Raw genomic sequence first — 22302 nt, 5'->3', positions numbered from 1 at the left:
TAAAACAGGGTGTTGCTAAAAAAGGAGCATGCATGCTGTTTCCTGGATAAATAGGGAATGGTGGGTGGCATCTTTGCATAGACGGTTGCAAAGTCTGTCTACTGCTATATGTACTGCTAAAGCTTGCGGGAGATGGGAAAAGGAATATAAATGAATATGAAACAGCTCAAAAAAGCTATATTTTACCTCTGTCTCTTAAGAAATGTTATCATGTACACATTAAAGAAGAAAGATTGATTAACTCTGAATATCTTGGAGATGGAGACGTACAAACACCAGGAAATATATGGCAAGAAAAGACAAAAAAAAAACAAGACAAAGATTAAAGAAGTGGCAACATGTTAGAGGAAGATCAACCAGCACAGAGGTGATAATGAGAGAGTTGCATCGGACTGGATCCAGTGTATTCAGTAGACTGTAAAGCATGCAGGGATCTCAGTTGGTTTTAGTCGCTGTAAGATCTTTACGAGTATATCCAGTAAGGACATACCCAAAGCTTTGTGAAATCTAAAAAGCACATTAGCCCTGCATCAACACTAACAATTAATTTCTCCAGAATTAAAAGTAATTTTATTCTCACAGATTTGCCTGAAACAAAATAGTGCTTTGTATTCTCCAGTGTCCGTTCAACATTTCAATGAAGCACCAACAAGAAGTTCCTCTGAAAAAAATATCAGCCTCTTATTTTAGTGCAAACGTTACAAATGAGGCTTTTGTGAAATTATGGTGCAAAGTGTGAAGGATTAGTTAAATACAGTGCCCATTCTTATATGTATTTCCTTTTTATGTTTGCATTTACTGTGTCAAAAATAGATGAAAGAACATGTGATAGAAGGAAAATGACTTAACTGATTAAATGCTTTGCATGCATGCTGCTCTCTGCTGCACAACACTGCTATACAATAACCCCTTCACCTTGTTTTCTCTGTTATGATTTGATTTTAATAAGGAAAGGAAAAGCCATGCGGCAATAAAAACAAATCATTCTAATCATTCATTCAAGTTTCAAGACAACGCAGGTAATTCTTAGAAGGCCTGCTCAGATGTGTTTGTGACACAGCTCTAACCCTTTTTCCGATCATTAATTTATGTGTTTATGCTGTAGCCAATCATGCTTTCATTACGTTTTGTTCATTTTGGCTTTTTACAAACAAACCAGTGCCAAGTCATTTGATTATATAAGGAAATAATTGCGAAGCATTTCAAGAATCTTGACAGGTATATCAATGTCCTGAATTATTCAAAAACATTAGTCGTAGTGTCCTACCTTTCCTCCTCCGGGCTGGTACTTGATGTTGTCGATGGATCCGATCTTGGAGCGGATGTTCTTCAGGTCAGGTGTCGGAGCGTTGATGGGGCGGGGGGTTCGAGGAGCACGGGGCACCGGTGGCTTCTTCTCCATTGGGGTCTGCTTGGGCACCGGGGGTTTGGTGAGGACGCGACGGCGGTGACTGGCTTCACCATTGGTGGATGCAGCGGGAGTAGTGGTGGAGGCCGGGCGAGGACGGGCTATAGCACAAGACAGAAACACAAATATTTTGAAATTGAATTCAAGGCTGAAAAGTTTAAAGAATTTCCATGTGAAGTTAGTATTAACATCAATGAAATGTGTACATACTATTTCACAGAGATTTAATGAAGAACCATGATTTTTCACCAGCCATAAAAAAGGAAATAAACTATGTCTAGGAAAGATGAAAAAACAGTAGCTTGTGGTCTTTGTAACTGAGGCACTGATATTACTTTAAACAATCATGCAATAATGTAAAATAACACATGAATCACCAATGATGTGGTAACTTCCTATAATAGGGCAGTACAATGCCACATTGTTCAGTGAAGCAGGGCAGACGTTTAGAGATAAGGCTCCATTAAACTCCAAATTGGTTGCATCTGGGTAATTTAAGAATCAAGCCAAATTTCTGTCAGATCATTTCTCATTTGATGTGCAGATTGAGGGGGGTCACAACGGCTAATTAATCGTCTGAGCAATTCAGAATCTGGCTGTCACTGCTGTCTGCAGTTCAATGATCAGGTGTCCTAAATTGTCTTCTGTTTAAAGATCTGGTATAAACTTTGTGTGTTGCACAAGGTAAGTGACGCTGCATTTTTCTCTTCTTTACCTTTTTAACATCGCAGCCAATCAATGAGCTTTACAGTCCAACCTCAAAACATTTATCCAACAACCTTATTTTTATTCCAGTGGCATTTAAAATACTATTACAACTATATTGCATTAAATATTCTTTTCTTTTTTCTCTTAGCTTGTTACCTGTAGTCTTGGGTTTCTTGGCCTCTCCGGTCTTGTTCTCAGTCTTGTCAGTCTTGTCAGTCTTGTTCGCTGTGAGCAGGAAACACTGTTAGCCTCAATACCTCAAATCTCACTGTAGCTTGTTTGCCTATAAATCAGGATTCAAAGTGACGTAGCTACACTGGTGGTGTTTGGACAAATAGCTGGGGTGACCATTTGGTCTGAAATACAGTGGTAAAATACTATTGTTCCACATTTATGGACAAATATACAGCAGTTTCTCAATTCAATCTATAGCACAAGCAGCTCTGGAATAGCTTTTGTAGACTTCAGTAGCAGTTTTACTGAACACATTAAACCTCCAATGATCACTTTTTTTATTCTTTTACCAATAAATGATGTTTTTTATGCTTTTGAGGTCTTTTAGCCCTTAATTTGGTTTATCCCACATTTACGGTTTATTTTAAGCGCTCACATCAAGGTTGCAGCTCTAAGCTGCATAAAAAACTTGCTGAGTGTACCTGGCCTGCCTAGCACTTATCAGCAAACAGACAAAGCTACAGATTAACTGATGAAGGAACAGAGTAAGCAGCGAAAGAGCCAAATATTTAACACATTAGCCATAACAATTTTAAAAGGAAACAAATATTATTACTGCTTGCAACAAGTCCCCAGACACTCTGATTCGATTTTTCAAATAAATGCTTTAGAAAACTTGAGAGCTATGAAAAGCTCAAAGTGGTCTATTTTTCTATTGCCAAAACCCCATCAGAAGGGTAAGAAGCGTGTGATATGCTGTCGATGACTGACAATCCAAAGACTTGCCAGTCAAAATTTCATTTCCAACAAAATTCTGCGGTTGGCTGCTCGCATACAATGTTCTTGATTGATCAACTAAACAAGGACGTTTGGGTGACTTGGAGATTTTGTTGCTCGCAAGCTGAGCAGAACTGAGTCATTTCACAGTTTCTAAAGGTGTTACAGTATGTCCATCATGTTGATGAAGTTGTGCTGTAATGTAATGCTGCCAAAACGTTGAAGAAGCATTGCAAAATGACTCTAAACTGCTGTCATCAGGGCAAGAGCAACAAAATTAATGGAGCTCACTCATGCGACTAAAATGAAATAAGCACCTTGCAGTACATACAGTAACTACATCACTGTGAATCGGCTGAATGAATGATATTCTCTGAGGGTGCTGAGCTGAAGCGCACAAAAGGCAGAAAGCCTGTTGGACTCACAGATCTCTAACTGAGTCATAGCTTTCTCAGAGAGGTGAGATGCTGTTTGTGATGCGAGGATAAAAATACCAGCAGGGTGTCTTCAAAAGCCAGCTTTTGAATGTGATACAGTTTAACATATGGTAGCAATTCAGTTCGCCTGTTGCCTGGAGTGCAGCCAGTTTACATTGTGAGTCACTTTCTAGCTACTGTAGAGAGATCAGGTCATGTTGTAGAGGTCATATTTGTACTTTTAACACCATGAACTTGCCAAAGCAGAGAGGAGATACTGCCTGCTATAACACTGTTGTATCAAACAATCAGATACAGAGGGCAGGCAAACACTGGAGATATACAATAAATCATGTAACTGCTGTGAGTGTGTGTGCACTTACCAGCAGGGGAGCCGTTCTTACTGGCAGCCGCACGGGGTGTGGGCGTGGCCTTTGGCACAGGTGTCCGTTTTTCATTTTCTGGAGTCTGGAAATCACAAAACAAACGAGACAGATGAGCTGTGAGCGTTTTGGGGTTTGGAAGTACGGGTTTTCAACGAGTGAAGCCTATGAGGAAATACCTCACACTGGTCTTTGCCAAGTGAAGTCAGACTGTATAGAAGTCTATGAGAAAATTACACTTTCTCTAACTGGATTTTTTTACCTCATTAAGCATGGTGAAAATGTGTTGATTGAATTAATCTCTAGTTTTAGGTCTGTTTCAAAAAAGCATGATGTTCTATTTGAAGTATAAGAAATGACAGGCTATGGCAGGGCTAACAGGTCACTGACTGATCACTATAACAGTGTTGTCTGGTTTCAGTGTTGTCCCTGTTTTTTTGTTTCACAGTGTTGATTCAAATCATGAAATGTAATTTGCTTACAAATCTATTTTTCACTGTTTGGTTATACAGGTACTTAGTAGCATCATCATGGTCACTTCAAAATACCAAGACAGTGGCAGCCAAAAACCAAGATGGCGTAGTCAAAATAGCAAACTCAAGGCTTCTAGCAGCCAAATTAGTGTAATTTTGCAATATGAGGATTTTTAATTTTACATATGATGTGTTGACGATAGTGATTAATCAGAGAGTCTGAATACATTCAGCTTATATTATTGACATTCCGCACAGATGCACACACTGTTTAGGTATACAGTAATAATATTAAATGCTTTAATTCTGAAAGTATCATGTGACACGACTAGACTAAGTTTGTTAGGAACAGCAATCAGGCTAATGTATGTACTGCGGCAAACGTATATGATGGCTGTCTTATATGACAATTCTAGTCCATCTTAATTAACAAATTAAATAATTGAGAAATATGAAGGGTATGATGAGCAAAGATAACAGTTTAATAGGCTACCATGTCAAACAGAACAACATCATTAAGTCAACAATTATTAATGAGTAAAAGCTGAACAGATTGGTATCCTAACATTTGATTAAATCTTGGATAATCTAACAGGATGCCATTTTTTCTTTGACTTCCTGTTCTTCTCCAGGGCTGATGTAAACTCTCCAGCTTGAATGGAACTTATTTTGATAAAACAAAAACATAATTGAAAGTAAAATATTTTTTGGGGGACTAAGATGTAAATAAAAACACATTCTTCAGTATGTCCTGTACTTCTCTTCAAACCAGAATAATGCATGCTGGGAAATTGTTGATTGAATGAATAAAAATAAATGACAACACTTAGGGGGAATTAATATTGAGCTAAATCTGACTTTGAATATTGTTTACACTTCAAAACATCAAAAGAAACATAAGTACAGAGAGCTGAAAAAGGCCACTCTTCATTTAAAGACAAAATCTACCAATGGGGATTTTACTCACCTTAGCAGCCTTGGCGGAGCCAGTTGGTGGCCGCTTCGCAGCAGTGGGTGTGGTTGCCTTGGGTACAGGGCTTTTTTTATTGGCTGAGGTTGGGGAGGGGCGTTTGGCCCCGGCGGCCTCACCATTGGTGGTGAGGGTGGATGGGCGGGATTTGGCTGAGTTTGGTTTAGTTGAACCCACGTCAGACTAATGATAATGGAATTACAAGAAGCCACAATACAGTAAAAAAAATCATAGGAGGGTGGAAAAGAAAGAAACAGGAGGACAGATAGAGGTAGAGAAAAAAAAGCAGAGATGTAATCTCCGATTGCAATGACAGCATGGTATGGCAGACAGCCAGCAACCATATGACAATCATAAAATAAAATCTAAAATAAGCAATTGACAGCCTATTTTAAAGGGTTAATGAGTGGTAAATTATAAAATTAGAAGCCTTAAATCTGATGAAATGAACAACAGTCAAAGAGCAGCATATGATACCAAACTGAGGTCTCAGATATAGGATACTCAGCAAACACTCAATCCACACCCAGATAATCTAAATGATGTACATTTAGCACTTCTTACACATACTCAAAGCACAGAGAGTTCTACACTAAATGTACCTTCACTAAACAGGTGCTGTTTTGAAACTTGGTGAGTAATGACAACTCATAGGGCTAGATGGTGAAGTACTGTAGCTGGCATGCTAATTTCCTACATGCTAACCAGCTGGGTAAATGCTAGCTCGAGTGAGTCACAACAGCCCTTACTCCCTCGTGAATGTTGTTTTAAGGATTCTACATCATGCTTTTTAATGTAGCGATATTGACAAGTCTCTCCCAAGCTTACATATTTGTGCCATCCTACTCCAGTCTCATATCTTTCTATCATGCGTCTTATGTAGTTTATTTTCTGACTGAGTGAAAGCGACTCAATGAATTAAAAACTCAATCAATAGAAAACTAACCACATTCAACATTCCAGCTATTTTTGTTGATGGTCTTAACAAAACAGGCATTCCAATGATATAACATTTGGCTCAAAGAAACAATGTTTGCTGTTTTGTAATGTTTCTTTCTGAAAATATAATCTGCAGATGGTTCAATGGTGAAAATAATAAATATTTGCAGCCCTTAAAAGATGGATGGTGCAACACATCTACTAAGCTATGACAGTGGCCTCAGGTGCAAACAGTGCACTGATTGAAGTGGAAGATGTCTGGGTAATTTCTTCTATCAGCCTGAGCCCTGGTGTGTGTGTGTGTGTGTGTGTGTGTGCGCACAGGCAGGTAATAGTGTGTCTTTATCAAGGACACTTTCACATGCTGTTGTGAGACACACCGGCTGTGGCAGAGGTCAATGCTGTGACCTTTGGGTGACAGGGCTGTTTCTGTAACAACTGCACCCTCTCCCCCTTTCAAGTGTGTGAATCTGTATGCAGGAAATGTGTGTGGACAACAGCTGTGTGTGTGTGACCCACCTTGTTCTTGCTGTCAGGGCTTGGCAGGGTCTTGCTGCCGGGGCCTGTTGGAGACTTGGCTGTCCCTTTAGCTCCCTTATCATCTTTCTTCTCAGCCGGCTTTTTCTCATCTTCCTTCTTTTCATCCTTGTTGGTCTTCTCCGGCTTGTCCCCCTTCTCCGCCTTTTCCTTGTTTTTCTCAGCGTTCATCTTCTCGATCTTATCATCTTCCTTGAGGATCTTCTCAGACTTTTGGTTCTTTTCTGGGACCGTGTCCTTCTTCTGCTGCTCTTCTTTCTCTTTCTTGTCAAAGGTGTCCAACTTGACTGCCTTGCTTGACATCATGTCTGTCTTCTCCTGTTTGTCCTTGTTGTCAGGTTTCACTGTGAGAGAGAAAATGTCATTGTCAGCATCACATTAATTAATTTCGATAAAAGAAAACATCATTTGATTTCAATAAATGTCTCAAGAGATGTCAATAGTGATGTAGTCGAGACCGCCTTAACCGAGACCAAGACACTACCAAGAACGGGGAGTATCGAGACCAAGGCCAAGACAGACCGAGACCGAGACCGAGACCAGGCCAAGACAGACAGACGGGGGACGGGGGGTGCTAGCTCCATTTTTTTGCGATTCATCTGTGAAGCTGCACTTTCGCTTCGGTTCAATGCTGCTCAGCTGTCTGCTCTGCTCCCTCTGTGTGTGTGCGTCACAGAGCAGCCCACAATGTAGCCTCTCGGGAATTACATCATACAACAAAGTACCGTAGAATTCTGTGCAAAGCGCCAGTCAACTTAAGTACACGCTTAATGGTCCCATGTAAAACAGTGAAAACCGGACTTTTTCATTAATTTATAAACCCGCTCTGGACAGGATGTAAAAATCCCTTTGAGACCGTTATGTCCGAGACCGATACCGTTATGTCCGAGTCCGAGACCGATTCCAAGACCGAGACCAAAGAGTGTCGAGGCCGAGACCAAGACCAAGACCACGTAAAAGTGGTCTTGAGTACTACAACACTAGATCACTTTGCAATCACTATGCAACAACATGTTTGACTGTATAAACACAATTCTACAGACGTTTAAAAGTACAACTTGTTAACATCATGATTTTTGGATGGACAAGAGGCTGTTGTATAATGAGAAAAAGGCAGATGGATGCAGAAATATTTTAGTTAGCTTCATCAGGTTTGCTATTTCTGTTAATATACATATCTTTCTTTTTAGGAGTTCCAAAGTGCTATGACAAAAATTACTTGAGGAACACTTTTGGATTAATGATGCGTTTGACTTCTAATCTGCAACAGTAATATTTAGCTAGTAATTGTTGGTTTTGGGCACAAACACTTTGTGGTTTGGGAAGACAGTGGTCATTTTCAGTGAACACAGAAGCAGCAGTCCTTACAATTTCTTTGATGTTTTTCACATCAACAAATACAATTATACACAAAGTAGGAAAACTGCAAAGCATTGTCATTGCCACTGTACTCTTTTTATCGTTTATGTGGTAGTTTCTCAGTTGTCACACTTTTTCTCTGACACATAAAGATGACACACCTATTTCTAAATCCTTAAAAAGGGAAATTCAAAGGATTTAATTACCTAAATGTTGGTGGAGAGAGATAACAATGGACAAACTGGGTTTTGCTGATTTCTGGACTTTCAGTCCTTAGCATGGATCCAGATGCTGATTTTAACCTGAATGCATCTCAGTGGCATCTTACTTAAGACCCTTTTTTCATGTCGCAGTCTTACAATCCTCATATCTTCAGTTTACACACAGGCTCTCTTTCACAAATCTGTACACGTCAAGACTAATCCAGGATAACCCCAATGATATAAAGCTCTTCCTGAGTCACAGAGTGCATTATACAACATGTTTCCAAAGGCTCAGTCTTCTCCTCATGATCACTTACCCAATTTTATGAGAAAAGTATGTGCAGTTCAATTTTGTGTAATTTACTGTATTCCTAAAATGTGTATAGTAAAATGCCATTATAGTGATGTATTTTTATATTATATTATTTAAACTAACTATCATTTTTGATATTTTTATACGGGAGTAGAGCAACAAGTTCATGCAGTTGGCGGCCAGTAACCAACCAGAGCAGTTTGACTGGGCCACAAACTACAGTAAAGACAAAATAGTGAAGTGTATTTAGACATAGTTATTGTATATTTGACATTTATTAATTAACTGAAAGGTTGAAAAGTGTATGTCCTTGGTTCAGTATTCTTCATGTGTTTGCCAGGATTATGTAAACACCATGCTGGGACCTCTTATCTCCTTAGAGGAAGTACAAGGTCAACTGTGTTGCAGAACCAATGTTGCCAACAGCTGATTCATGGTGTGAGCACAGAATGAGAGAGAAAGAGAGATTATAATTGAAAGCTAGGGGGAAGTGTGATAGGGAAACGTGCGCAGAGGGAGACAGAAGGAGTTCGAGGAGGTTGACGAGGTTAAGGACAGACAGCCGACGGGGCAGAGGGATGGGGGACAGAAAGAGAGAGGGGCTCTTTGTTGCCACCAAGACACCGCTTACATAAAAGTGACACTGGACCGGCCTATGCTTTGCCCTAATGTTCCCTCATTACCCCCTGGGCTGACGTTTGCTGTGCTAGAACTGCTCTATCTCCTCTTAAACGAAGCCAATTTGTTGCCAGTGTGTTTTCCCTAGCAATCAAGCAGGATACATAGAGCGTGTCCCTTTAGAATGATGACTACCATCAAACAAGATACATTTTGTTATGTTACTTTAAATCGTGATTGCAAATTAGCTCAGTCCGGAGCCTGAATCAGGATGAGACTGTAATTATGAGCATGGAGTATTCTCAAAAGAGCGGCTTATGTGTGGTCATGATGCCAACTGTAAAAGCTAAAGTATGTTCAGAGTCACTCTCATTTGGAGTTTTTCCTGCTGCATCTCTGATTTGTTGTGCTTCAATCAAGCTGGGATGAAGTCAGTTTTTTGCTTTGCAATTCCTCGCTGATTTATTGCAAACTCATCACTTGCTCCAGTTGCTTCAAAAAGCCTCTCAGTGACACCAAATTCTATGCGGTCGATTCAAATATTTCCTCGCAGTGTTTTGGTCCTGTCTGATTTTGGTATCCGGCAGAGAAACTTTGCATCATTATTATCCATTTCATTTCCAGTAAAGCAACTGAAAAGATGTGTTTATCTTTCATACAACTGTAGTTCTCTGCCCTTTCATTGAAAACTAAATTATTTCCTTTATCTACTCTGTGTGGTGTGGCAAATTCTGTTTTATTCTTCCAGCCACAACATACAAATCCAGACTTTAAAGGGCTCCACTGATTAAGGATTGATCTTCTATAACGTTGGACTCATTATAGATCCTTTTAAAAAAACAGATCAAAATGGATGCAGCAGAACCATTATTTTGTCGTAAAGAGATATAGCAAGACAAAGTCCACAATCAAGTCATTGTCTTTATCATCAGATCTGCTGAAGAAGTTTGAAAGTGCTCTCAAGATGTTGGGATTGCAGTAAAAAAAACTCTGCTTGGGCAAGAAACAACTGTAGTCAGACAATCAGACAGGATGGAAGCCCCTAGAAAAGACTAATATATTTTGTGGAGACAATGGACAGTGACATTATTACCCAAACTATCATGTCCTACACATAACTTTGAGGCATCTGTAACATTGCAGGGCTGTTGACAAGTGTTTAACCCTGACAATATCTGGTTTCACTAGACTGGAATCTCTGGAAATGGGTTAGGGATGTCATATATTGTCATAATCAATAGAAACAGTGATCATCTCAAAATCACACTTTAACTTAGCAGGTATTTGAATTGCATATCGAGTATGGAAAGATGGTAAATTGGTATATTTCTGTCCATCTGGGGAATTCAAAAAACTGACCGAACAGTAGTGTTCAACAACAACATCAATCTCACAAGGGAAAATTAAGAGTCAATGGCTGAAAGCAGTAGGGGCTTTATTATTCTTATAGACTTTATCTATCTTTAGGCTCATGCTACAGTAGTTTACATCACTGTATCACTGCACCCTGCGACACAGGCTATATGACTCATCCAACAGGACCTGCTGGCTGTGAACACAGAGGATCTATCTAATATCACGCCACAATACACAGCTGCCGGCCACCAGCTGTGTGTGTGTGGGTGTGTGTGTATTATTGCGTTTGTGAAGAAAGACAAATAGAGAGCGAGAGAGAGAGTTAACTGCCATGTAAATCAGAGCATGACTAACCTACACAGACATGGAGCTGGCGCAAGGATATTTTACTGCAGGCGGCCTACACACACACACACACACACACACACACACACACACACACACACACACACACACACACACACACACACACACACACACACACACACACACACACACACACACACACACACACACACACACACACACACACACACACACACACACACACACACACACACACACACACACACACACACACACACACACACACACTCCCAGTTTGCATATTGACAGCTTTAGCTCCTGCTCTCTAGCATGATAGCTATCAAGCTAGCACAGTGACAAACAGGGCAATCAATAGACATGCTGACAGACATCAATGATCCACATGACATTATATTGACATACAGTACACATGAGTTATGCTCAGTGTCATCACTACTGCATAGAGAAACAAGCCTAGTCTTCTGTTAAGCCCTGGCAACAAAAGGAATGTGTGTATTATTACTTCAAACAAGGACGTTATATTTTGGCTCCATTTTTTTCTGTGTGTTTACACTGAATTTTCATGAAATCATGTGAAAGGGTGTAACATTTGTCAAGGACAAACACATTACACTTTGGAGCAGTTCCAAAACCGGGCAGACACAGAAATGGTCTTACTTTGACTTTGTGAGCTTAGAAATCCTGTTGATCTAGCAAGTTCGAACAACGCCGAAACAGATATCAACTCTTAAGGCTCATAAACATTTACCATGCGACGCACCATTGGCCTTGGCAGAGGTACAGTATCTGCCCTCAAAGTGCTATGTTAGTTGCATATCAAATTGTTCTTCAGTACTCATTTAGTATTTGCTGCTGGGTTTTTGACAATAGTGCAAACACATTTGGGTCTTTAGTGATGTTGATTTAAGTTTTAGTTGAAAATAACACGACTGGCAACATTCTTCACTTGGTCATCAAATCAAATTTAGCATCAGAAATGGCATGCTTAGCTTGAATTGAATATAACACGCAGGTGGTGCACACCTGTTTGTCTTTCTTCTCAACCAAGAGCTACAATGTGAAAGTTAAAGTTTTGAAGTCAAGCGAAGTTGGTAATTGTTCCCTCTGGATTTACTGTCACAAAACAGTTAGCTTATTGAAATGGAAAGTGAGTGTTAACAGATTCCAACATGACTGCAGCTACCTGAGCCTGTCTGTTTAATGAATTGGTTGTTTTGTCACTGTTTGAGTTCCCTGTTTCACACTTTACACTTTTCCCCACACAAGTTTCCTACACCGTTACAGCTGTATTGTGTTTATGATTCAGTGTTGATCTATTTCTATCTTTTTATGCCAAATCAACATGCTGTCTACTGTCAGCATGTCTGTGGGGTTGTGTGACTTTCAAATCTGCAAGAGTCACGTCAGTGGAAGCTATTCACCTACACACATGCTGGTATGCTCACACACGCACGCAAAAGGCTAGAAATAGCTGCTCTATATTTGAATGACTACAGTCCCAGTCAATGTCTAATCAATGTCCTAGCTGTTCTGTGCCTGCTGCAGTATAAAAAACAGAACATACAGTCGCTTGATGAATGAGTATATCACATTGGCAGAGAAATATACAGTGTATACTCATTACCTTTGTTGTATGAAGCCATAGAATATACAACGATAATAATCCCAAACAGCGATCATTTTATGTTCTAATCCCTGGGCTGGTCCTTCCATAATCCTCTGCCAGCTCCCTGCACACACTTTCCCTTTAGTTTATCATCACTATTAACCTTAATTTGTGAAAGTCTCCTTGCATTTGACCTAGAAGGGGGTCATTCAATCAAATTCAAAGTGCTCCAGATGGCATGTGTGACCTCCAAGATAAACCTCAAATACCTTCTTTAATATACCACACTTGCTGACATGTACAACACCGTCTTAAATGAATATACCAACCAGTTAAGTTGCTACTCCACTTTGGCTGAAAGACTACACACTGGGTAGAAATCATAAATGGATATCTAACTATAAATAGATTTTATTTTGGCAGCAAGGCTTTCCTTGTAAGTGAAATATAAAGCTTGTAAAAGGGGAAAGTAGTGATAATCAATGCAACTCTGACAAAGAGGAGCCCAAAGAGGCATAATGGAAATCCACAGGTGGATAATGGTATAGTGCATCAGTAGGAGCGGCAAAATCAAGACTGAAAGGATGAACATAAAGAATGTTCGGAGCCACTAACTAAAACAGCATGTTGCATGTAAAGTGCATGTGCTTTAAAGCAAAGTGGCAAACAGCAGGGTGGCAGCCTCCTTTTGATATTTAAAAATAAACCACTTTTCATACATAGCTGAAAATAAGACACAGATTAACATATACTATTGAGCCAAATGCAATGAGCTGTAGCCATGGTTGTGCTCAGGTGACGCGGCAGCAAGGATAAAAAAAAAAAAAAGGATTTCTAGCACTCTTAAGCATAGCCATATAATCATGACTTTCACATGATGCACACCCCCTTTCACACATGAAGACACAGAAACATGAAAGATGGAACAGTGCTCATGGTCTACTCTGTTGGAGCAGTAACATATCAGTGTTATCGTAACTCTTTAATTCAGAAAAATACAAGTAAAAGCAGGGATATAAAGAGGTAAGGTTGTAGACAAGTGGCTAAAATTAAAAGCTTGATATACAGTTGCAGGTAATGAGGCTTAGCAGAGCCAATTAACATTGCTTGGCTACACTGAGTAATGAACAATAAAAAATAAAAAAAACACATTTGGGCTAGGTGTGCTGTAGAGACACCGCTTGTAATATTTAAAATAACTGTGTCTAGTTAGCTTTGGCAAAATTGCTTTTTATTTTTTGAAAAAAAAAGGAAAATCCTTTTCTTTTCAGCAGCAAACATCTGATCCTGGCAATATTGTATTAGCTAAAAACCCTCTGATTCTCATGATCAGTTATCTGTATTACAGGAATTATGACAACTATTCATGACAACATTGAAGTGAGCTACCAGGCTTTTCCAAAAAAAAAATCAAATAACATTTCAGCGTTGTTATTTCTGCAAATTCAACTTACCAGACCTTAATGTATTGCTGAACAAATCAAATATCTGCACTGTGATTCAGAGGTCTGGAACCAAGTTAGGTAAACTTTACCTGGTCAATCTACCCCGTAACTTTACCTAATATAATCTACTCTGTTTGCTTTCTCATGACCATTCCAACAGAAACAAACAAACACTTGAAGAAACTCTTACCCTTTATGTTTAGACTACAATCTTGGGTGCTGTTAATGGGTGTTCCGGTAGGGAGTGGTACAGAAAGTAATAGATTGGTCTCACAGCTCCCTTGATGCCTCTTAGGAGGTGGGGATGATGGCAGAACGCCTGACCTCATTAACGGGGCTGACAACATTGTTGCCATTTCAGCTGCAGCTTCTGTGCCATCGGTGACCGTGAGCGAGCGTCGGACAGCCACATGTTGGAAGGGCGACCTGGGTGGGCACGCTGTTCCCATTGGGTCAAAATTCGGCATGTTTGGTATCATTCCTGGAAAGCCTCCCATACCTGTGGGGTACGCTCCAGCCATCATCATGGGAACAGACAGGTGTGAACAGTCAGACATAGCCCGTCTCACTGCAGTCCGCTGTGGCAGTTCACTGCTTTGGCTGCTTTTTGTTTCTCTGTTCAAAGCAGCACATGATCCCATTCTCTTTTCCTCAACACAACTTACATCCTGTGCTGACATGCCTGTTGCGACTCCTTTTTCTGTATGGCTTGAATTTTCTTTTTCCATTCTCTTCCCTTCTACACAAGCATCCACAACACCAATGTTGGGTGAGGGTGGAGGTAGGCCTGCTGTGATACGATCCCTACTTCCTGTTAGGTCGAAGGCTGAAGGAGCAGTGCCAGTAAGCTGTATATCAACGTTATTCTGCTTTCCTAAACATGGCTTGAGCGTTTGATTAATTGGAGCTCTAACAGAACCTTCTTTCAAATTTCCAAGTAGCCCTTCAGATGTAGAGGACGTATCAGATTTGTTCTCATCCTCTTTATTTCCAGGGCTTGATCTTGTACTTCCAGTGAAACTAAGATTCAATGTGTTCCTTTCACCCAGCTGTGAGGCCTGTTTGAGAGGGGGAAGCAAGCACTGTGTAGACACGTGAGATCCTTGGATGTAAAATCCATCCTTGTTGCCTGAATAATTTTGTCCAAAGTTCGAGTCTGATGTGGGTTTATGGTCTAGCGCAGAATCCAGGAAAGTTCTCCCTGGTGAGATAGAAGGGGAATGTATTGAAGAGGCAGGGGAAGAGTGAGAAGACAAGGGGCTGCTGGGGCTTTGTCCTGTACTCCCTAATGACCCCCCTGCCCCTCCCAGCCTATGTCCATCTTCTCTTGGCCTGCCACCTCCGGTCCCATCACCCTCTATCTTCAGCGTTGGCATCGTTAAGCTCTGCGTTCCTGGTGCTTCAGCTGGCATCCCATGCAACGTCCCCTCGGCCCTGCCCCGCCCTAATTTTGCCTCATCTTCTGATAAAGTTATTTCTGATCCCCCCTGTGATGCCGCAGCAGCCTGCCCCCCCGCAGCCATCTGGCCTTGGTAGTGCCAGTCACTGCTCCGGTCAGAGGCCAGGCTGGAGGTGGGCAGCGGAGTGGAGGCCGGGACCACAGGGATGTTGGCACCAGAGAGGGTGGTAGGAGGTTTGTGCTGCTGAGGATGCCCACTGGAAGGTTGTCCGTACCCGCTGCTTCCACTAATAATGCCAGGCTGCTGCCAAGGTGAGCCAGACAGAAAGGACATTCTCCCTCTGTTGTCTTGCCCTTTTTCTACCTAGGTCAGTTTCTTTCCAGTTCTTTCGTCGTTGTCTTTGTTTGTAATTGTTGCTTCTTCTTTATCAGTCTTCAGGTTTTCTGCTGTCTCCTGCTTGTTTCTATCTCCAGTCAGTGTCCTTTTACTCTTCCAGGATGCAGAAATGTCCTAGTATCCAAAGTGTTATGAGCTTGGAAAGTACAGTAAGCAATGCATCCTCTCTTTTTTCCTTTAAGGTGATGCCTCGGAGTTCTCTGAGGGTTCCACTGTGCTGATGTGTGTGATGTGCATGTGTTTACAGGCAAGGCAAAAGATTGCGTGCGAGAGTGAGAGTGTGTGTGTCTGGTTGTCTCGGCTTCTCTCTGAGCACTGCACGGATCAGCTGTGGGGCTAAATTGTACCTTGCTCTCTCTCTCCCTCTCTCTCTCCCTCTCTGTATCTCAGTTTTCTTTCTCTCTCTCTCTGACATCACACCGTCACATGACAGCCCGGAATATTCCCTCATTCGCTGGAGCAACATTTAAGCATCCAGCCCCTAGCGACAAACGTGCACACACACACATGAAAACACATGATCACACACATACAAACACACGCATAGTGGCGAACATGCACAGAGATAGATCAATGGTTGTCACAGTTTCTCAGCTGCCATATGACCGCCACTGTTCACATGTTGATACAGAGTGAGATACACAAGAGAGAATAGTGAAAAATCACTGAAGACTGTAATCATCCTGAGTCTGATTGGACTCCCTGCTTTAGCCAATGATTGGCCACAGAAGTACAAAAAATAAATGATTAAAAGATAATATTATTTTTAAAGCCTATAATTTTCTCCCATTGATGTCATGAGATGGTACTGCATGCCCTGAACAGTGCGCAGTCGTCTTGATTAATTTGCGCCTTCACTGAAATTATTATGTGCGTGCCATTTTTTCACCCGCTTACTACAGTATAATAACATTCACTGGTTGAGTTGACAATAATTCATTTGATTAAATAAAGGTATATTGCATTGGACTAAACTTTTCTTGGCAGTGATTGTGACTTGACTGACGTCATTGCAATATGTTCAGTTGCTATATTTTTTGTTCTTTATGAGAGTAAGTTGAGAATGGAAGAAGGAACAGACGGCTAATGTTTAAGCTAAGCATCTTGCATTGGTGATGTGTTCATCTATTGCTAAAAAACTTGAAGCTTGGTTTTCTTGGTTTTTTTTGGGGGCATCTATGGTCATTTGATATATTGTTGTTATTTCTAATTCTGCTTTGTTTCATGTAAGAAAACATAGATAACACACAAAGAAATTGAAGCTTAGAAGCAAGAACATGTTGACATGTCATAGATGGAAAAGCATGGATGTAGTGTTGAGTGGCATGGCTACTAGAATGAAAATGAACTGGGTCATCCCAAAATGACACCTGCGTGTTTTTACCGCTGAACAACTGGAGGTACAGCCTTGAAAAAGAGCACACCATTCTAATGCTGGGGCAGAGGAATGCATTGAAGCTGGACCCTTTAGCTGTACAATATATAAATAGTGTCCACATTGCCAACATTATCTCTCTTTCCTATATCCTCTGGCCTTACTGTGTGCACTGCCAGCTTCTACAAATGGTCTGCAGAGTCAGTACATATACAGTAGTCATCTGTTGCCATTCATTGGGTTTGATTGCACTGCCAAACTGCATAATGGTCAAGGCATTAGGCAATTCCTACGGTGCGCCTATGTTAATTTTGCCCCTATAACACACCGCTTATACAATTCTAAAACGCTTCTCTAGGCCACCTGATGCAATATATAGAACAGGACTATATAAAGCTAGGGTGAGCCGAGTGTATATTTCTACTAAATCTTCAAAAGTGGATCCTTCAAGAATGCTGCAATATCCCTCTCCTATCCTCTCCTCTCCTCTCCTATCCGGATTGGCACTGCAGCTTTGCAAGGAGGATTAAACTTCTTTCTGACGGCAAAGAGTCTCTAGTCAGCCCAGCCTCTCCTATCTCCAGGTTTTTGCCTAGCACTTACTTTCTGGACTCGGCTGAAAACTGAAAGTGTAGCAACTAACTTTCAATATTACTCTACATCGATCTGAAATAGCAGGCTTAAGCAATACAAGATACTATTTATATCTACATTCTAGGCATTTAACAGATGCTGTTTTCCAGGGTGACCTTATAATGTTCTGCAGTCAAATCATCATCGCCATGCTCAGCAGAGAGCATAAATTGGCTTCAAGGAGTGCAACCATCTGGAATACAGCAGTCTCTAGTCATATAATTTCTTCTTGAACTGAAAATTATTCAGGATGCTTAAAGCATTGAGCATCCAGTTTAAAATACATGTAAAATATGTACCATGTGCAATTTTTATGTAGTAAAATAAAGGGTTGTATTATATTTGCAAACAATATATTCTGTATTTTAGATACATTGTTGGAAAGACAGGAATAATTGTTTTGAGACTTAAAGCCAAATCGCAACCAACAGTTCAACTTACAGAGGAAAATTCAACATTTACATTTTCTCTACTGATTAGACCTTAAACTATTTGATTATTTTACCCTTACGAAACATTAGGAATAAAAAACATATGTTTTTGTACAGTGTTATTTCCTGTATTAACTGAGAACAAATTGCCTAGGCCATTTAAAAGGGGGCTTATTATACTCATGTTCATTTTCATTCTTGTGGCGAGCGTGTGAAGGGAACTTTGGGATTTAGCCTTTGCAGACCCTTTACTGTACATACACAAAAACCTAAAATACAGGAAATACAAAAAAAACCCAAAAAGCATAATATTGCCTCTTTACTTTGATGTTCACTATGTCAGAACTTTTCAGCAGAGGTGTTTCCATAATCCAATTTAGCTCATGATTTCTTCCTCAAACTTTTTTCCCAAAAGAGGTAATTTTTACCAATTTTGCCACTTTTCTAATGCAATACGTCAAAAGGTGCAACACATTCTTACAGAAACATGTATGGTATAGTGTCAGTGTGCTTTTATTACTTTTGAAGGAAGATTTCAGAGCCTTCACAATGTTAAAAGTGAGGATCAGTCAGAACATATTCAGTGCTCTCAGTAGACAAAAGAAGCCAAACAGAGGTAGAGAGACAGTCAGTTCATGTGAAGACGGTGTTAAATGTCTCCAGAGTCTTGACCCCGTCTTTGAAACACTGTTTTAAACAAATGCCTGATATAAAATCTCACATCTATCTGAAGCATCTTCACTTCACATAACAGCCAACTGTCTCTCACCAACCCCAATTCACCCCCATCACACCCCAGGGCCTGTGCCAAAATAACAAGAGCAGTTTGTCAAGCTTGACTGAAAATGAATGAGTATTATTACATAATCCTCCATAAACAATTTGTCTACTGTAACCACAGATGGAGGAATCGCCAGGGAGAGGAAGAGGAAGATATTAGACGGTTGTTCGGTTTCAATAAATTTGGAAGTAAGGGGAGTTACGCAAGATATCGAGGCCATGCTTCTGTTAACGCTTGGGTTAAGCTCAGGGTTGTGCTAACAGTCAGGTGGGTTACAGGTTAAAGCAGAGAAATGTGTAGATACGACAGCTGAGGTTCAGGCATTTCAGAGAGACAAGAGATTCCTGAAACTGAACCCCCCCCCCAGTATTCACTTTGCTCCTTCACAAAATGTGAATACTTTCATGATAATGATCAAGACTGATAGAAAGAAGCTAGCTGGTGGTGATAGGAAGGTTTAGTGTGCACAGTGTCTTTGTTAAACTGTAATGTCTGAAAGCCGGGAAATGAGCTTTAGCTGATACTGATTCCTCACTGTCCTCTGGGTGTTTCAGAAAATCATTTCAATGTACAGTGCAACCATAGATTGGTTTGATTTAGGGTTTGCGCGTTAAATCGCCCCGGCCTTTGATTGGGTTTTATCCTGTTGACGATGAAGTATTACTGTTTAGGCCTCACTGAGTGGTGTAGCATTGAACCTCCTAGTTTAGTTGTGTTTGCAAGAGAAGGGTTATGTTGCCCTTACCAATTAGCAAAGATTGATTCATCAGGCATTTTCTCTCAACATTGATGCAACCCTTTTGTTTTGCAAATACAAGTATTGTCTTACTTCTATTTGGTGGATGATCGTCCTCTGAGTTAACTGTCGGTAACAACTCGAGGCCTGTACTTGAGGCTGTATTTGTTAATGCTTTGTCCCAGTTCCCTCACTGGTTGAAAATGATTGACTTACAAAAAGCCATCAACTGACTTTAAAAACACTCAGGGGATTTCAATTGTGAAAACACAAAACTATTCTAAGTAATTAGTAAAACCAATTCCCCCAGTAAAACAAACTTTAGTGCTTGTGAGTGTATTCTTAGCACTCATCTTCTCTGTATAAACTGTAAGGCTAAAAACATGGTTTTAATGAGAACACTGACACCACATAAGCTGGCAGCAGCTGCTGCTCTATTTGAAACTAATCTTGCATTTTCTTTCTACCTCTTCTATGGTGTTCTTTCACCATTTATCGATTGTATCACATAACTTACCATTATTGTACTACCATCAAATCCCATGTGCAGGACCAAATTATCAAGTTATGTGAGTTCACCAAAGCTTGATATATCTTTTTCCTCTGTGCCATAGTTTATTTGTCCATTGCTCCACTGTCAAATAAAATCCCCCTTTTTAAAATGTTTTGCTCTGACATAAATGTTGTCACTTGTTTTAAGTAGAGTTCTATCACAATGTTTTGATCACTGTCTGCCTGATATTAATGTGTATATTTGAGCTATGTTTTCATATTATGTAGGATGTCAAAATCGATTTTAGATTACAAAATGTTTCCAACACTGGCATCAAAAACCCCAGTGCAAATGGCAGCCCATACTTGGTTCTCTTGCTCCAGCTTATTTTTCTATCCATTTTCTTATCATTAGTATGCTAATGCTAGATGGCTCTATTATTCCAATGAAAGGGCCGCTATAGCTTCCCAAATCATATCTGGAAAGATTAATGATTATAAATGTGAAGTAGTTAAATGTGATTTCCAGAGAAAAATATATAAATCTCTAAAACTGTTGCAACCCTGCTACTAACAAGCTAGACTACAGAGACACTGTGGGACACAAACAAAGAAGGACAACTAAAGTTAAATAGCAGGAGAGCACAATAACAAGTCATATATTTAGAAAAAGCAGTCGATAGGTCAAATTAAATCTGATACTCTTGTGGCTTTCGTCTCAGGATTAAATCGCAGAGGTCACTGTTGGTTCTCCTTTTGAAGGTCACAGATTGTTGAACACCAGCTGTAGATGGAGGAAAAGAGAGATAGGAGGCTACAGCTGGTTGCCCATGGCGCTGGGCAGAAAGAGGGAGAGAGAAGGGAGGGGGAGGGGAGGAAGAGAAGGAGGGTGGAGGATCTTGTCAGAGCGTTTCTATTTTTACTCTTCGACCTCGCTGACTGTCACACCCAGTCCACCCCTTCTCTATCTCTCCATCCCTCATTTGCGGAGTCTCTTTGTTTCCAAGGTAACCGCCTCCCATGTCTCCCTGACAACGCGAGCCCCCCCCCAGTCTCCAATGCAGTGATTATTACGGTGCCGCAGCGACACAGGGAGTCTGGGAAGGAGAGGGGAAGACGTGACATGGATAAAGGAGACGGAAAAGGCAAAGAGATGGAGGATGTAGGAAAGAGGTGGATGGAGAGAAAGGAAAGAGCAAAGATTTAGGGGTAAAAGCAGGAAGATGGAGGAGGGTGGACAGGGGGAGGGAGACAGAGGAATCCGGGAATAGATACAGATGAAATATGATAAGGAGCAACAGATGATGGTAGCATTGAGGGAGGAATAACGGAAGTGTTAAGGGGAGGTTGTGATGAAATGAACGAAGAGAAGAAAGTAGGGAGGGTTGAGTTGAGATTAAAATAGAGATGGGGTTAAAGGGAGGTGAAAAGGAGGATTTTCTAAATAACTTTCCCCTCGCATAATTGTTATTTTGTCACTTTAATCTTATTGTTTGTGGTCTTAAATGAGTGTAAAAGGCTCAAATATAGTATCAAATTAGAGGAGTTAGAATCAGAGATAAAGGTGCTAACCTAATGTTGCTAAAATCAGGACCAACCATAAAAGTAGATTGGCAGCATCTTCTGGCATCTACTTTGTAATTTATGTTAGGTGTTAATGAGTCAGAAATGACTGAAAAGCAGGAAGAAGAAACATTTACTTTCCTGCTTTCTGGCAACAGTAGTTAAAAATAAAAGCGAAAGACATAAAATTCACCATAAATACAAAGTACAGGATGGAAATAGTGCTAAAGAAGGGATAGAGAATTTAAAATATATACGGATACAGGTGTCAACCTTCCACCAATTCATAAAGTTGCCTTTATGAGATCTTGCAGTTTGAAGCGCTTCCTTGTGAGAGAAATCCCACTTTAAGAACATAAAACAGGATGATTGCATTTACCCAGCATGCATTGGCCTCATGCAGGCAGGTACCCTGAAGATCCAGCACATGCAGGAAAATTAAATGAGCCCTCACGTGGGCTTTTCCAATTATCCTGCTATTGT

General features: G+C 40.4%; 1 protein-coding gene across 1 annotated transcript in view; it reads right to left on the bottom strand.

Annotated features, from left to right (window-relative positions):
• The window catches only part of map4l (microtubule associated protein 4 like), a 78113-nt gene that overhangs the window by 15009 nt on the left and 40802 nt on the right, over positions 1 to 22302 (bottom strand). The window contains exons 7-11 of the mRNA XM_063886250.1: positions 6768 to 7129; positions 5307 to 5492; positions 3888 to 3951; positions 2273 to 2341; positions 1268 to 1509 (exon numbers count right to left, since the gene is read on the bottom strand). Coding sequence (XP_063742320.1) covers positions 1268 to 1509; positions 2273 to 2341; positions 3888 to 3951; positions 5307 to 5492; positions 6768 to 7129 — 923 coding nt within the window. The remainder of the gene's footprint in view (positions 1 to 1267; positions 1510 to 2272; positions 2342 to 3887; positions 3952 to 5306; positions 5493 to 6767; positions 7130 to 22302) is intronic.

Source organism: Eleginops maclovinus, chromosome 6 (genome assembly GCF_036324505.1).
Source record: "Eleginops maclovinus isolate JMC-PN-2008 ecotype Puerto Natales chromosome 6, JC_Emac_rtc_rv5, whole genome shotgun sequence".
Lineage (NCBI taxonomy): Eukaryota > Metazoa > Chordata > Actinopteri > Perciformes > Eleginopidae > Eleginops > Eleginops maclovinus.
This window is presented reverse-complemented; position numbering and strand designations above follow the sequence as displayed.